Source organism: Haemaphysalis longicornis, unplaced genomic scaffold, assembly GCF_048455015.1.
Source record: "Haemaphysalis longicornis isolate Haplotype H1 unplaced genomic scaffold, Haemaphysalis longicornis Haplotype H1 scaffold_9, whole genome shotgun sequence".
Taxonomy (NCBI): domain Eukaryota; kingdom Metazoa; phylum Arthropoda; class Arachnida; order Ixodida; family Ixodidae; genus Haemaphysalis; species Haemaphysalis longicornis.
This window is the reverse complement of record NW_027526460.1, coordinates 17,525,881-17,542,312: the sequence shown is the minus strand read 5'-3', so window position 1 is coordinate 17,542,312 and position 16,432 is coordinate 17,525,881. Positions and strand designations below refer to the sequence as shown.

The following is a 16,432-nucleotide window of genomic DNA, read 5'->3' as shown; positions in this document are numbered from 1 at the left end:
AAACGCAGGAGAGCGCTGATTTATCCGCTGTGGCCCTGTCCTAGTGCTCGGCAACAAGCCCTTTTAAAGACTCTTTACCAACTCTAGCCCACCAAGCCATTGTCGTGAACTTTACGTCAGGCTGAGGCTCATGTCGATGTATATATATATATATATATATATATATATATATATATATATATATATATATATATATATATATATATATATATATATATATATATATATATATATATATATATATATCAATTTTAACGTCTATTCTCATTTCATGGAAGCAATTTTGCTGGGCTTAACAAGCCGTTCAAAGAACAGAAACCATATTGACACCACGTGTCCTTTATTTTGTTGGGAAGACCTCCTTGCTCTCAACAGCTTGAAATCAGCTGCTATGTTGCGAAAATACGCTTTTGCCCATTTTCAGAGCACATGGTCATCCAAGCCTTTGTTGTTGCTTTATTTAACTCACCCCAGATTTTCATTTTTTACCCCGCTTTGTAAACTTTCTTAAAAAGCTTGTTGTGGGACGTCGGTGAAGTCCGGTACGTACAACTGTTTTTTGGGTTGTGCTTGTTATAATTAGTTGGCGAGAATTTTGACACTTACACCATGCCCCTTTTTATGTGAATGGCGGCGAGGAAGCAGCAATATTTACGGCGGGTGGAGGGGGTGAAGTGGAATTTCGACATTCAAACATTACCAGCTCGTTTAAGTGCCTGCTTCGAGATGTTGAGGAGCAAGCAGGGTATCCCACTTATTCAGCGCGGCGATTCACGTTGCGGTAGAGACGTAACCAACATTTGAGATTACCACAAGTTACCAGGCGGATTCGAAAGTATCGCCTCACGCACGCACACTTCGCTTGAGCAGCCGGGATGGCGAAGGAGCTAGAAAAACGAAAGAGCTATCCCGATGAAGCGGATCGTCTTCTTCCACCGGAGCACTTCGTCTCGCTGATGAGCTGGTCACGTTGCACTGCACCCTGCGGAACACTTCAACACAACGCACGCACGATGAACAAGTTGATGCACGTGGCGCCCTCTCCTTGGAGTTTCTTGCGCACCGCTTCAGAGTTCACTACCAGTCACGAGTGCAATTGTCTATGCACAGCACGCACCAGGGTTGGAGCTATGATGCAACCGCTGCTACCGAATCACTTCGCTGGTGGCCACTCGCTGCATCGCCGCGAGGAAGATGACAGTTATCCATACCGTGCAGGCTGCAGGGGCGAAGGAAAGAAATAACGACAGCAGTTGTAGTTCCGGTGGCAGCAAGAATCTGTTAAGTCTGAACACAGTTGTGTTGAACTTAGCGAGCTGCCGTTAAACAGTTAAAATAGTCCCATGACAGCTAACAGCGCGAAAACTGTCCAGCTTTCGCACTGTTAGCCTTCATGGAACAGTAACAACTGGCCCAACTTACTCATGATAGAAAGACAGCGCAAAGACGACGAACTAGAAAAAGAAGGGAGACAGGACACGCACTGTGTCCTGTCTAGAAATAGAAGGGAGACAGCGTGTGTCCTGTCTCCCTTCTTTTTCTAGTTCGTCGTCTTTGCGCTGTCTTTCAGTCATGAACAAGTACCAACTAGCCCAATTGACAGGCCTTCTGTAGCCCAACTTAGAACACTCCTGCAGTAAAAACTTGCAAAATTCTCTTCCAGTCACCAAAACCGCACTTAAAGTTAGCAAAACTATTTAGAGAATAAGTTTTGCTTGTGGATTGAAATGTTGTCTATTGGGCCTGTATTGAGGGCATAGGTCCATGGAAACCTCGTAGATACAGCTGAATAGTAATACCTAATCCTAATTTGCCATTGAAATTGCAGAAGGGTTTGCGGAAGGGCCAGTTGGTGCAATGTGCTACGAAGAAAACAGCGCAAAAGACAAGACGAAGTAAAGAACTACAAACCACAGGCGCTGACGAACAACTGAGCGCTTTATTGCGAACGCACACACATACACACATACACACACACACACCCATATATATATACAGTAAAGCCCGCTTATATCAAACACGGATATATCGAATTATTGCCTATATCGAACCCTTGTATAATTCTGGTAAAAATTACATGCATTTAAAACTTTTTATATCGAACGCGATTTTGCTCACAATGGATGTATCGAACTCTCCCGCGCGGGATTTTTCGCTCTCCTTAGACATGCGGCAAGCTTTCCCGCAGTACATCGGCACGCAGCGCTGGCGCGGGTGTCGCTTGCGACTACCGCGCCACGCATGCATGTCGTTGGAGCCGAAAGCGCCACATTGGGTGCTGCGGGCTGCGGTGTCACCGAACTTTAAGTATGGTGCCAGTATATTCTAGGCACTATACTTCCAAGTCCGCGCCCCTCGCTGCGCGCACTTGCTCGGTTCGCTGGGTTCGCCGTTATTCGCTTGTATCCATGCTTGTCTCCGCTCTGTTGAAGACGTCGAGCACTCCGTACCGCTTCTGAACACGAGCGAAGCTGTCGCTGCCGTGGCCCTGCTACGGCGATACTGCAGTGCCATTGAGGGCAGCGGTCTTGTGCTTGTCGACTGTTTAGATACCATGGAGCAAGCAGTCACCAGCAACGCGTTGCGCTCCAAGAAGCAGGCTACACTCACGCAGTTATTCCGCCCCAATTCATTATTGTTTTCTTTCCGAGAAAGTGTCGTATCAATAGTGAACTGCAAGGTGGTTAAGAGCTCAGCCTTAGCTCGTGACTCCGTCGGCAAGATTGCTTTCATATAAGTTTTTTTTTGCTTCACTTTCTATACCGATCGAATTTTTGCTATATCGAACTATTTTACAATCCTCGCGCTGTTCGATATAAGCGGGCAATACTGTATATATATATATATATATATATATATATATATATATATATATATATATATATATATATATATATATATATATATATATATAATACAGAAATAAGGACCAAGGAAAGCAAAGGGAAGGATGCGGTTGGTCATTGAAACAAATCAAAAAAATTTGGAAGAAAAAAAGAAAGTGGAGAAGAAATGCCCGCCGGGTGCCATCCGAACCCTCGACCTCCTGAAGTTGCGTCTGGTGCGATGACCAGCTACGCTACCGGCGGGGCTGTTTTTCCCCTCCACTTTCTTGAGTGTTTATGTTAAGGGACTTGTTGTCTGCGTTTAAGGCTGGTAGCCAGCGTCACTAGGACTACTCGGGGTGAAGGGAACCTTCTTTTTCCGGGGGGGTGGGGGTACTCGGCAAGGAATGCTACGCATTAAAACACTTCCCGTGGTGGTAATCGAACCTTGGTCCCTCGCATTATGAAACCGAGGTATATTAGATTGCGCGCCTTTGCGACCCCCTGGAAGCAGTCTGGATTTTGGAGTTTGACTTTCACGCCGGTAGCGTGTGAGAAAGCTTCGCGTTTTAACCGTCATTCTCTTTAAAGAAAGAGGCTTTGATTTTTTGTCTTATGAAAAGAACTCCTGCGTATGTCCTTGATTGGGGCGTGGCGTTCGGTGGTTTCCGTCACTGTAGCCACTGAGTCACCAAGTTTGACATTTCATACTCTCTTGAGCACCCTACTGCGCCTGGTTTCAGGACACCTCCAAGTTGTATCCAGGCCTAGGAGGCAAACCTGCGCTAGTCATACGATACAGACCTACTTTTTTCAAACGACACAAATGACCAATGAGGGCAAGTATATTTACAAGATCGAGAAGATGCATGCTTCGAATTCACTGAGCGCTTTCTTGGAGGGAACTTTTATAATTTGTTTTCTTCTAAAGGTCCGGAAATAACATAGGGCTAACTTTTCTGGCTAACAATTTAAGTTGGGGCAATGGCAGTGGCAGAGTTGATATTAAATTCACCCGTGATTAAAATAGCCATAATAAAACGGAGCAAAATGTACGTCGACTCACCTTGTAAACATGTCGCACTCCCTCTGAACCTCTTGATTGTATACGGATCTGAAAAAAACAACAACAAAAAAAAACGCAGAAGTTTAAAAGGTTTTCTTGTTGCTGTATTCTTGATAACTTCTTTTTTTGGACCTTTATTTTGTAGAACGAAAGGACCGTGCCTTATCCCTGACATTCTGTTTCAATTTACATACCCATTAGAGGCTGTCGTTCACCAAAAGACATTTCCCCTGAAATTTAACATATAACTGATACCAGTGACCACTACTGGTAACTTTTGGTACCCACTCTTTTGTTTGCTGTTTCAAAATGGAGAGGGTTCCCATCGGGGCTTAACTCGTCAATACTAAAACGAAGGTTCTTGGGCGCTTTGTGGCTTAGTTCCCACTGCTTGTGATATTTCTAGCCTATCACGAAATATCTCACGCACAAACATTTTCGTTTTGTTTTCATCAGCAAAGTTGGCGACACGACAACACATCCTTCTACAACGTATCCAAGCTTGGATACCGTGCTAGGAATAGCCCAATGCTTTCTCCACTGTGCAACCGCTCGAGTGTCTTGGGTATTTCGAAAGACGGGATCCTACATAATTCACTACTGTACACATATACTCAAGTATTGACGCCTTAAGTCAATAATTAAGCTGTTGTTTATTTATGTATTCCTTCGTCAATACTAGCAACCTAAGGAAAGAGGCAGGGATCCTGGGAAATGCTTCAAGTGCGTTGCCCCCTACCCCCTTAAAAATGCAAATAAGGTCAAAGAGAAGCACAACCGCCAATAACTTGGTTGAGTTTTGAAACTTTAATCAATGCACCAATATTTCATTCTGAGATTAACAGGAAGATGGGCATTTTTAAAGGAGGAAATGCGTTTTACCGCTACATGAGGACCCATTAATACTACGAGTTTCGCCGGATTGCCGGTTGCTTAGAGGAATTGCATTAAAGCAATACAGCCCTTTCTTCCGGCCTACACTTGCAGTTGGGCCGTTGGTGTTTAGTTTTATCATGACAGGCGAGTAGCAGTGAGGACACGGAAGACACAACGAGCAGATCGTTCACCTATGATGCTCCTAAACTGGTACTGCGCCGAGAAGCCGGTGCCGTCGAAGCGGTCATTGGTCCTGAAGGTGACCCTGAAGAAGTCGGCCTCCGACTCCACGTTGCTAGGTTTCTGCATTCCGCAGTGCCGAGGCATTTGGCGGTCCGCCGTGTAGAAGCTGGAGAGCTCAATATAGTCGCTGGCCGTCTCGGCCGTGCAACTGCATCGACGGCAGCAGGGCAGTAAAGGGAGGGAAAAGGGCGAGATGGTCTTGCGGAGAGCTACGCACTTCTCACGCTTCATTCCTGCTTCCAAGAACTTTGGAAGCAGAAACCTATTACGGTCAGTGAACTGAAAACAATGACAAACACGTGTAAGAGAGCACTTTTTAAAACGGGTGAGCTGCAGGCAAGAAAGACGACGCTGTACGCGTCGGTTGTTAGATGCATCAGATGTTCGTTTTTCTAAGATTGCGGTGCTTTTATTTATAAAATCTCGGTACAAGGGCAGGTGAGTCTATCGGTCGTATTCAGCTCAATCCAACGAGAATTGTAAGATGGTTTTCAAGACTGCTTCTTGTGCCATCTGTATAATTTCCTATGTACTTGCACTATACGCGGAATTGGTATATGCCAATACTGAAACTATCTCCTCAGAGCTTTTTGCCCCCGCTGGCATTTCGCTAGGTCACTACAACGTTAATGCACATCAAGTTAACTCGGCGCAGTGTGTTTACACCAAGCAATATGTATCTCAACGCTTTACAACCTAAACGTCCTTTTCCTTTGCGTCGACACGAAATAAAGTCGCTTTACGCCAATCTATAAGGCGCTTAATTAAACACATCAGCCTCGTAAGGACTGCTAGCGCGGCGCCGAACCAACTTGATTATTCAGGGTGAACAAAATTAAATCGACAGGTTTTTTTTTTTAAATTAGGCCCTTGGATGTACGTGAAGACCACCTCTACAGTCCGGGTTCTCACCCAGAGGGACACAGATTTAAGGGGTAATTATTGATGTCGGTGACATAATGAACTAAAATTGAATAATTTACTTTTTAGTGGCTGCAGTAAGCAGACATGTTTGTTTTGAAACTTTTGACGCAATTGTGTTTCTACGCTGTTTCCTTTGGCAGAATTCTTCTCCCGTATACGTACCCCAAGATATCGAAGTGCGAAGTTCAATTGCCCTTAGCATGGTTATATGCATGCTGGACAGTGAATACCGGCGCAAAGTCCCTGCCCTTTGTTCTGTGTTTCGGTAGCGATGCCGAGCACAGCATATTGCGATAACGACAGCCAAGACTGAAAGGGGGCCAGTTATCTTGTTTACCTATGCCTCCACCCCGTTGTCGGACTAAACACTGTACACAGCAGGCACGTCACAGAAGGGAGGAACTTTGGGCCGGTCTTCGCTGTCTTGCATGCGGGATCATGCGAACGGCAATTAAATTTCGCAGTTCGATATCTCGGAGTACAGGCGTGCTGGAATAATTCTGCCAAGTGAAACTGCGCAGAAACACGATTGGGTCTTACTTTTCAATACAAACATGCCTGCTTACTGCAGCCACTAAAAAGTATTCAATTTTAGTTAATTTAGCCCCCGACACAATTGTTGCCCCTTCATTCTGTGTCCTCATGGGCGCATAACATTACTGTATAGGTTGTCTTCACATACCGATCCAATCCCTAATGCAACTCACGAGCAGTGGGAGAGTGAGCTTGCCAGCTCAGACCTGAGTAAGCAACTTTGGCTCGCTGAAAGGGCGAAGACGGCAGGCCGCACCAACGGAGTCCCGGACTGAGGACCCCGACCACCATCCCGCTCCACTTCACTGTTAATAAAGTTTGCTCCTCCTCCTTCACATACAGCTAAGCGCCTAATTTTTAAATAACCTGTCGACTTAACTTTGACCCATTGTATATTGAAAGAAAAAATCCAAAAACAACAAAAAATATTGTTTTAGAAGCAGGTTCTATGAGATCTTGATTTGGTCTCCTTCAGCCGTAAATATACGGCAATACGTTACACCCAACAGGGTTATACTTAATACAAACTTCAACCTGCATCACATCATTATTAGATTGGATAACACGAATAGAAGAACTAAGTGAAATATTAAGTAAGGCTTGTTTTATACTGTGCAAATGTTCTCAACATTTCGACGGGCAGGCTTTAAAAAAAAAAAACATTTATTTTAAAGAATTTGTGTCTTCACAGGCTTTAAGGAAGCCATAACCACAACATTGCATGCGAAGAGTTCAAAATAGTTAAACTTTATCAAGACAGCATCATGAATTCTGGTCGTAATGAGGCGGTTTTATTTTTTTAAGTCCAGAGCAGCTAAAGTGGTTTATTGTTTATAGACCGATGCGGTTATACAATTTTTTAGTGATGACGGGAAACAAAGTAAATTGTTTTAACTTGAGCAACATTGTTCAACTTCACGTGGCGAGCGCTGAGGCAGCGCAGATAACGTCTTCAAAACCGTTTCCAAGTTCAGCCCTTGGAACATTGAACCTATAACCACTTGGACCTTTATATCTTTTTTTATGTCATTAGCACAGTGTACAAGGAATAAACATTTTGCATATGGGATTCCTTTGAAGAGCTTTTATCGTCAGGAAATATCTTTAGGTCGGTATGTGCACCTAGAACTGAATCCATCGTAAGTTGAAGCCATTGCATTTAAACCTTGCGGGATATGGATGCCCAGCCTCACCCACAAAAGAGAACAAAAATAAAAACACCATTATCCTAGCAGTAAGCAAGGCGTGAAGTAAGGCTCTGCCATAGGTCGCTGATTAATCTCAATATGTCATCAGGAACGAAGGCGCCGGCTGGCGCCGTCCATAGTACATGTCCTTTGGAGTTGCGTTGTGGACTGCACATTATCGAGATTACCTTGGGAGGGGGGGGGGACCTGCTAAACTAGTAAACGTGAATAGTAATTATGATAGTGTTAGGTAAACGAGACAATGAAGCCACCACGAAATTTAAATATAAGTAGGGTCACTTTTATGCATTCTGCATTGGAGGGACTCAAGTCACTGCAGCGGGCGTCTACAATGAGGTCTAGAAGAAAAAAAATAAAAGGGGGTGGGGAACGGTGGCCGGAGAAAATCGCTACGCGTTCAAAGAGCCAGTGGCGGGCCATCCGTTGCCTGTCGATATAGGCGCGTTTCGAGCACATCAGCGCCTCCGATAAACCAAGACAAATTTCCCTCCCCGGACAGGGCCAATCCGTCAGATGACAAAAGCCAGGCAGGCAGTCTGGAGAAGCGGCCGCGTATCGTCTCGGTGTCCTAATCTCAAACTCAAAATAAAAGGACGCGCCCGGCTGCATGCAGCCATTACTCACGCGACAGCACGCTGGTAGCTGCTACATAGCAAAGCAGCCACGTAAGCTCCAGTGCTCCGACAAAGAACAAATGAAAGATCGGACAGAGCTCAGCAGGGCGCAGTGTCATCACCAACCCTAGCCCGCAGGGCCGGTCGATCGAGTCGGTCGGTTGCTTGATGTCGATACGTAAACATCGAGCGCGGCAAAATCCCCCCCTCCTTCCTACCCGAAAAAAAGTCCCCATCTAAGCAAGAAGACGACGACCAACGACAAATGGAGCTATTATACTCGGAGACGCTGCTGAGCACGGTCCCATAGCCGCTTTGCTCCGCAACACTTCCATCGAGTGCCGGCGAGCGCTTGCCTTGGGCCGACCCTGGTTCGAAGGAAGATTAAGCGAACATCGGCTCATTTGGCTTGGCGACGAGCACGGGGTGCACAGCGGAGGCAGAGGGAGAGGAGGCCTCTGAAGCGAGCAGGTCATCAGGAAACTGACCCTTCTTTTATCGACGCTGGAGCAGTGTGACGACGCGACGCGGCTCGAATTTTCCCGCGAAGGAAAGGGACACGTGCCTGCTTGGGACTTTTGGGTTGTTTACTATGTCGCCCGGTATCCCTTGCTGTGGAGTACAGGCTGATATGCAATGCAAGCAAAATGGTGTTGAAAGTTGGGGATATGTCGCGTTGGGAACCATCTCTCTTCCCTAATGAAGATGAGGATGAAGCAACGAGCTGCATTTGGTAAAAATGTCTGAACGAAAAAAAACAATGGTTGTGTATTCTGGAGGTGACATACAGAATACCTTAGCTGAGATTAAGGAACAACGCCAGCGATTCTTTGGGAAACTGGTCAGCTGGCTAACAATGCACAGGCGTTTTCTCGTTTCCATATGGTCAATTCTACAGAAATATTAATTTTGAAACTCTTCGCAGAGGCGTTCATCAAGGGTATCGTTGTCTTTAGGTGCCGCCCAAGTCACTTTTCGGCCTTAAAAAAAGGACAAAGAGACATGACATTCCAAGCGGGTAATCCGCCTGAAATCACCTTGCGACGTTTGGCAGCGTTGTAGTTCAAACCAAAGACATCATCTGCCAGGTAGTCGGGTGTATAAAGCAGACGGCTGGTACGACAACGGCCAGCTTATTTTAGTTACACTGGTCACTGCCTGTTTTTATTTTTGACACGCTAGGTTTGACAGATAACTAAAGGAGGAACTTCCTGTCTCCCAATAGAACAGCCCTTGAACAGAAAGCAAACGCTCCACAAGGTTTTGGAAACAAGTACCCTGTCACCAAAACTTGGGAGCTTCCTGCCTTGAACCTAAGAAATACAAGCCCGAAAAGATTTTCCTCGCTATAAATATAACAGCCAACGCCTCTTTGATATCTTGGATTTGCTCTTGCCAGGGAATGGCGTCGGTCCCCCCGACTCGAAATTAGGGCTGGAGATATCCGCAGGAGGAATGGGACCTCTAAGTCCGCGCCTGTCAGTGAGGATGGTCGTCATGACGTTCCGCGTCGAAAGAAAGGCGCAGCCGTTGTGCCAAGTCGCGTCCGCTATCAGGGGACACTCCATCGATTTCGTGGGGCCTTCCCTTGAAATCCCCGAGCGTGAAATATGCAAGGGCTCTGCGGCCGCCGGTGGCACACGGCAGAAGAGCAGCCGTCGAGAGAGACGACAAAGACGACGACGGGGGAAAGAGCAAATATAGGCGTGCCGCAAGGCATCACGATATGCCCCTGCTCATTCTTGTTCTTTTCTTCCGTTTCACCGGCCACGCAAAGCCTGCGGTCTTTCTGGCAGCCCAGGATTGGGACCGTCTTGGATCACTCCCTCTCCCCCTCCTTACTTCTTCCTCGCGCATGAGACCCAGGATGCGAGATTCCAGAGGCAGTTCCTGCTTGTTCCGTTCCTACTTCTTTGATTTGATGAGGCACCCAAGCAAGAAGGGGAGCCCTTCCTTTTTTACTTCATTTCGCCCGTCTTCCGGGAGTGCTCTTCCTCCAGAGGCGCACGCGAGGATATCGGCCCGGGATTTCAGTGGTTGAGTCCGGCTCTCTTCACATCGAAGGCGTCCTGGCTTGCACGGCAGGCCGGCTCCTTCCCTGAGACTTGGGATGCCGAGTCGGCGCCGGTTTAGGAAGAAAGAAAGGAGGCGCCGGTAAGACGTTGTTCCCCTTGGACGACGCTACAGGATGCACGGGAGAGCGGCCGCGCTGAAGCTGAGTTCCATTCGCGTTTTGTTTTCTGTCCGGCTGCGGGTGTGTCCGCAGCCCAGTATCTCTCTCTCTCTCTCTCTCGAAGATTTCTGCTTCCAGCCAATCAGAGCTTGGGCCGTCTGCCTCGAAACGAATGAGTGCAGGTGCTGCTTGTGAGTCGGATGTCTTGAATAAGGAGCCCCACCGTCAGACTTGATGGGTTTATAAACAACGGAGTTAGTGTCCCATAGGCTCACCGCCGCCTTTCTCTAGGGATTTCTTCATACGGGCCCCATTTTGAAAGTCAGACTTCAGCAGTCATAGCTGACTTTGTGGGCTTTTTACTGGGCAATAACTTCACGTGGCGTAAAACTGGATGTTTGCTTTTAAAAAAAAAAGCCCGCCTGACCCGCAGCTGAAAAAAAGGCGCGAAAAGAAAAGCACGAGAAATGTTTTGGGGCAGGCAGAATCTTTTGCCTCTGCTCGCGCACCATTGACTAATTCCCATGCGAAGAAAAATACATGAACGAAGAAAACAGTCATGAACATCTGGAGAAGCAAAAGGCAGTGAATGCAGAGAGAGGAGTCAAATGGCAGCGAAGACCAGAAACTCCATAAACGACCGCGTACTACTAAAAGCGACGAGTCGCATTGAATGCTGCAGCAATTTTCGTAGGAGAGATGTCTTGCCTTCTTATTTGTTTATATTTATTCATCCATGCTAGTGTACAAGCGCACTTCTATAGCGCGAAGAACCTTGAAGGGAAGCGTGGAATGAGCAAAACAAGTAACAAATTATGACTAGACCTGTCTTGTTTTTAAATAAAGACACGTATAGAGAAGCCACCGGAGATAAAAATTTACACTAGACAGACAAACGACATTACGAAAACTCAAGTTGGAGGCGTTAGCGAACGAAGTGGTGGGCTTGGCTGCGTTTTGTTAACGCATGAACGGTAAAAGGCCACATAAGATGATCCCGCACCGCAAGCCTGAGCTCAGACATTCAAAGCAAAGCTCCTTTTTAAGAAATGTACTGTCGTACGTGTGGGCTTCATTTAGGACAGAGCTAATATATAATAATACTATTAATAACAGCTTTCATTTCCCAGTATCTACATTTATTTTGTTATAAAGTCGCAATATTCGATACCTCTAGTACGCGTCAAATATATTTATTATATGCGTGCGTCGCATTCAATATGTGAAATTTATACGTATGATTCAAATTTATTGAGTTGCAGCGAAGTATTTGAAGGGCACTATAAAAGCTCAAAACTGCCTCAAAAACTCAGTCAAGCGTATTTAAAACTCGAAAAGAATATTTCAGTAGTAGTAGTAAAGACTTTTTATTCCTCCGGAACTAAAGGCCGAGCAGAGTATATTTTATCAGCATAATATATATACACTGGTTTGGATGCCACTTGCACCTGTGGAACACGGAAACTTTGAAATGACAGCTGACTTTTACTTACAATTGCGCACTAGACAAAGGCAATGCGCCTCTCCATAGACAATGCGTTCGAATTCCTTCGGAAGGCCCCAAAAAAGGCCACGTATCCCAGGTTTTACTTTCATAAACGGCTACGCTCGCTATAAATAGATTTTCTGAAACGATTCTAAACGACGTGGTCAGAACGAGGCTAGAGTAGTGAATTTAACCCGACACGCCACTCAGGGCAGGCTCTTCAAATGGGATAAATAAACGGGTGGTCTGGCCACAGCCTAGGACATTGTTTGTTCTCGCACTCTCTTACGCTACCTGTGGGCTAGCGACCACCGGAATCTGAGCTCTCGGTGTGTATCTAGCTAATCATTACTATGGATGAGGGGCTCATTAAAATTAACTTAGGAAGGAGAGAGAAAAATGAAAAATTCCAAGCGAGGTAAAGTGGAAGTTGTCTGTCCTTTTTTTTTATCTAAAAAGTTGCGATCTCTTAAATGTTCGATAAGAAAAACAAAACTTGAGCAAAAATGCCCGACCGGGGTAGGATTCGCACATAAAAACTTCGGATAGCGAGTGCGATGCTCATACCAATGGAGCTAAACGTATAAAAGTAGGTTTTTATGCTGGTGTCATCTTAGTGAACTGGAAGGTTGAAACAATTGCACTGCTGCCCCTCAAAAAACCTTTCTTTTATTTCGAATGTAAGTTTCATCTCCACCAGGGCACGACAATAACAATTTCCACATGAGCGCCTTGATTTGGGCAATAAGAAAGCCGTTACGCAACATGGCCTCTCCATTCGCACTCGAGCAATAAGAGTGTGAAGGAAGGCACCGTTAATTCCACGTCGCGAAGAATAAAAACAAGCAACACTGACAATGACTGGCGGCAAACGCAGCAGGGGAAAAAAGGCGAAACTTAGGAAAGCGGCACCCGAATTCCGGCCCGGTTTTGTTCTGTCTCCCTTCCTTTTCTTCATACTCCTCCGTTCGAAAGTATAGTTTCTTTCGTTTCCCTCGCTCTTCGTTCGCTCCCTCCCGAAGCAAATCAAGGCGCAGCAGGAGTCGTAAAACACTCACGGCGGCAGACCCTCGATGTCGAAGTAGGCGAACTCGATGAACACCTTCTCGCCCGGAACTCCGTAGAAGAAGTAATGACACTCCGTGTCCCTCGGGTACAGGCCGGGCCAGTTGGGAGAAGTGAAGCTCCCGTTCGTCGAGTCGCTGCTGTTGAAGGCGAAGCCGCACGCTACAGTGGAGAAAGCGAGAAGGAAGCACAGATTACGGAACCTTGACTCCGATCTTCAATCTTTCGCCCTGCCTTTCTCTTTTCTTTCTCTCTTTCGTTCTGCCTCGATCACTAGAATTAAAAGAAACGCGCTACGAAGCAACTGTTCTTACGAAACTTGCTCATCGATTAACCTTGCTTTCTGTATTGACTACAGTACAGTTTCCTGGCTGCAACTTACGCGATGGAACGAGCCTCTCTGAAGACTAACACAGCATATGGTACGGTACTGAGTTGAAGAAAGTTTTTTTTTTTTTTCAATGTCGTGGTTCCACGGAGGGAATGCTAGACATGTGTAGTCATGCAAGGTTTTTGCGTCGAGAAGCCGCCACAGGCAGGGAACCACAAAAATCCAGTGTTTCGAAACGCCGAATCGCCAAACCTTTACCTTGGCAAACCTTTGGGTAACAAAATATCACAAAAGATTATTCGTTAAAATGTTTACGAAGACAAAAAAAAAAAAATAAATAAAAAAGAACTCATGGTTAGAGGATATAAAAACATAGTAGTCCTATTTCCATGTCATATAAAAGTTCTTCAATGGGCATTGATTGAACAAATTTTATTCAATACAGGCGGTATGTATTTTTTATTGCAAGAAAAAACGAATGTTTGCTCTGCCTTTCGAGAAGTCTTCGCCGATTTCGTCATCAGTTGGGAGCACTCTAAATTAGTCCGAATAACATGCGAAGAACGTCTTGTAGCGTTTTGCTTCCATTTGATTTTTTTTATTTCCTTTCTTTTCCAGAAGCTTCGCGGTGACGTTAACTACGCTTCAGGGAGTAAGCTTTTTATCGTTGGAGCTAAGATAGAACCAGGGTACTTAGTCTTACCGAAAGAGGTCTCCTGCTTTCCAGTTGCGATGCCGAAGTCTGGAGAAAAAGGGAAACAGACATGCGCATGTAATTAGCATGGTACGCAGGGAGTGCAGTAGTGGGATGCACCAGCCTTAGGCAACCAAGGGCCTGTTCGTTAATCAACATAAATAAAAACTACGCGCCAGACATGGAGGCTGCAAATGTGGAAGAACTTAGGAAACCGCGCATTTCGATTTATGAAACATAAATGACTATCAGAATGTCTTAATTACAGAACAATGGCAATAAAAAAGCTGCTACCTTTTTATCGTTAGGGGTTGATTTCGTCACACCGAAAGCAAGGCAACAGTGCAACAGTAACGTTCCGAGAATAGCTTTTCGTAAAACAATTATTTGAGCCGCCGCCAAAAAAAAACATAGCTCTCCTAACGAGGGAGGCGCAGACACTATCATTATGCCCTTAAGATAAACTCGTGTTAAATTCTAGCTTTAATCTGTTGAGCCGGAAACGCAATAAAAGTTACCAAAAATTTTTCTTGCCCTAGATAAGATACTTGTCTGACAAGGTTACAATAACTCTATAGCGTTGTGTATAGCGACCTGACTCAGTAGAAGAAAAAAACGTTTATCTATGTTCTCGGGCTCTCTGTGTGTCATGCCGCGCCGTGTACATATAGCATTCGAGTTCGAAGAAATCTCAGTGCCCACCCGTGACGAACTGATAGACAGCTCGAAAGCCGCGCGCCGTCGCATTCACGGGGCTTTGTAGTGAGCGGAACTCCAGGGTGAGGTTTCGGCCGGTCGACATGACCTGGTTGGGCAGGTCGCTGCCGCAGAAGCTGTCCACCCTGTCGCGCTGGCCCTTGATAGAGATGAACGCTATGAGCGCGTCCGCTCCTTCGCACCTGCGCAAAACAGATGCACAAATCAGTGCTATAAAATACACGGACACGCAGTCACACGCACAGCACCAACTACTATCAGAAACATATTCTTATACTCACACCACTCTCCTTCATGCCATGTACCCCACCCTCTACTGCGCCAACTGTAATTTCTGTCCCCTACCTGGCACCCTGTACCACATGGTATGGGAGTGTCAGAAAACCCCATATCTTGTTCCCAGTTCTCACCCAACGTACGAGCAGTGGGCGGCCAAGCTGGCCAGCACCGATCTCTCAGTTCAGCCAGAGTCCTTTAATGCTTTGAAGGACTCTGGTTCAGCGTATCCTGCTGGAGAGGACCAGGGCAGTCAGCGCGGACCAGGGCTTTCCGGACTAGAAGAGGCCCCCAACCGGTCGGGCTCCCAACCATCAGCGCCTGAAGCTTGTATAAATAAAGTTTATTCACTCACTCACTCACTCACTCACTCACTCACTCACTCACTCACTCACTCACTCACTCACTCACTCACTCACTCACTCACTCACTCACTCACTCACTCACTCACTCACTCACTCACGCACGCACGCACGCACGCACGCACGCACGCACACGCACACGCACACATTCCTGATTGGACTAAGGCATTCGGCTATTTTAGCCCGAGAGCGCGGGTTTTATTCCAGGCAGGTATAACCGCGGATGACGCCAAAGACCACGGGTTTACAACCCCGTCTGATGGGACAGAGGCACCGGGTATTATCGCACGGTGCACTCGGCTTTCCCTGTAATGACTATAAAGTATATTCCCTCCTCCCTCCCTCCCTCTCCCTCCCCCCCCTCTCTATCTCTCTCTCTCTCTCTCTCTCTCTCTCTCTCTCTCTCTCTCTCTCTCTCTCCCCTCTCGTCCTGAAGGTGGCGAGAAAGAGAAAATCCCACATGTGGAAACTTTGGCGAATATCAAGGACATTCAGGCACACCCAACCCTCCACGACACGGCATTAATCGAAGCCCAGGTGCCGCTTCAGCGGTTTTGAGCAGCTTCGAAGAAATTTCTGGTGCTCGAACAGGAGGAGTGGGAGAGAGCGAAAGAAAAGGCAGGCGCAGAAGCTGCAGCTTGCGCTACACTGAGAAAGGATTTAGAAAGTCGAAGAGAGAGCACACGAAAAATTATGGAGGATGAGGCGGGGAGTGCCTATATTGCCCGATTAAGACTTCTTAAAAGCCACGAACTAAAATCGCCCCCCCCCCCCCCAAACGCCTCCAAATAAAGAAGAAACAAAGTAAGTTTAGCTAACCAAATCAGAAAGATTTCAGCGCGCAGCGCAAACATTAATTACCGTACATTACATTGACATCGTTGCCCGTATCAATATTCACAGTTTACCGCTAGGTCCTTGGCCACAAAAAAGATAGTGCGCTCCTACATTGGTTCAATGACCGTTAGCGCTCGCTCGCAGCGCTAATATTTCGCGTCAATTTGTCATCGCTTTCGCTAAGGCCTTTTCCTTTTCGAA

At 46.2% G+C, this 16,432-nt stretch overlaps 1 protein-coding gene across 1 annotated transcript in view; it reads right to left on the bottom strand.

Moving 5' to 3' along the window:
• Positions 1–261: 261 nt before the first annotated feature.
• The window catches only part of LOC144151758 (suppressor of lurcher protein 1-like), a 154,649-nt gene continuing 138,478 nt past the window's right edge, over positions 262–16,432 (bottom strand). The window contains exons 10-15 of the mRNA XM_077682892.1: positions 14,742–14,938; positions 14,049–14,087; positions 13,008–13,176; positions 4,959–5,158; positions 3,892–3,939; positions 262–1,219 (exon numbers count right to left, since the gene is read on the bottom strand). Coding sequence (XP_077539018.1) covers positions 1,146–1,219; positions 3,892–3,939; positions 4,959–5,158; positions 13,008–13,176; positions 14,049–14,087; positions 14,742–14,938 — 727 coding nt within the window. The 3' untranslated portion in view covers positions 262–1,145. The remainder of the gene's footprint in view (positions 1,220–3,891; positions 3,940–4,958; positions 5,159–13,007; positions 13,177–14,048; positions 14,088–14,741; positions 14,939–16,432) is intronic.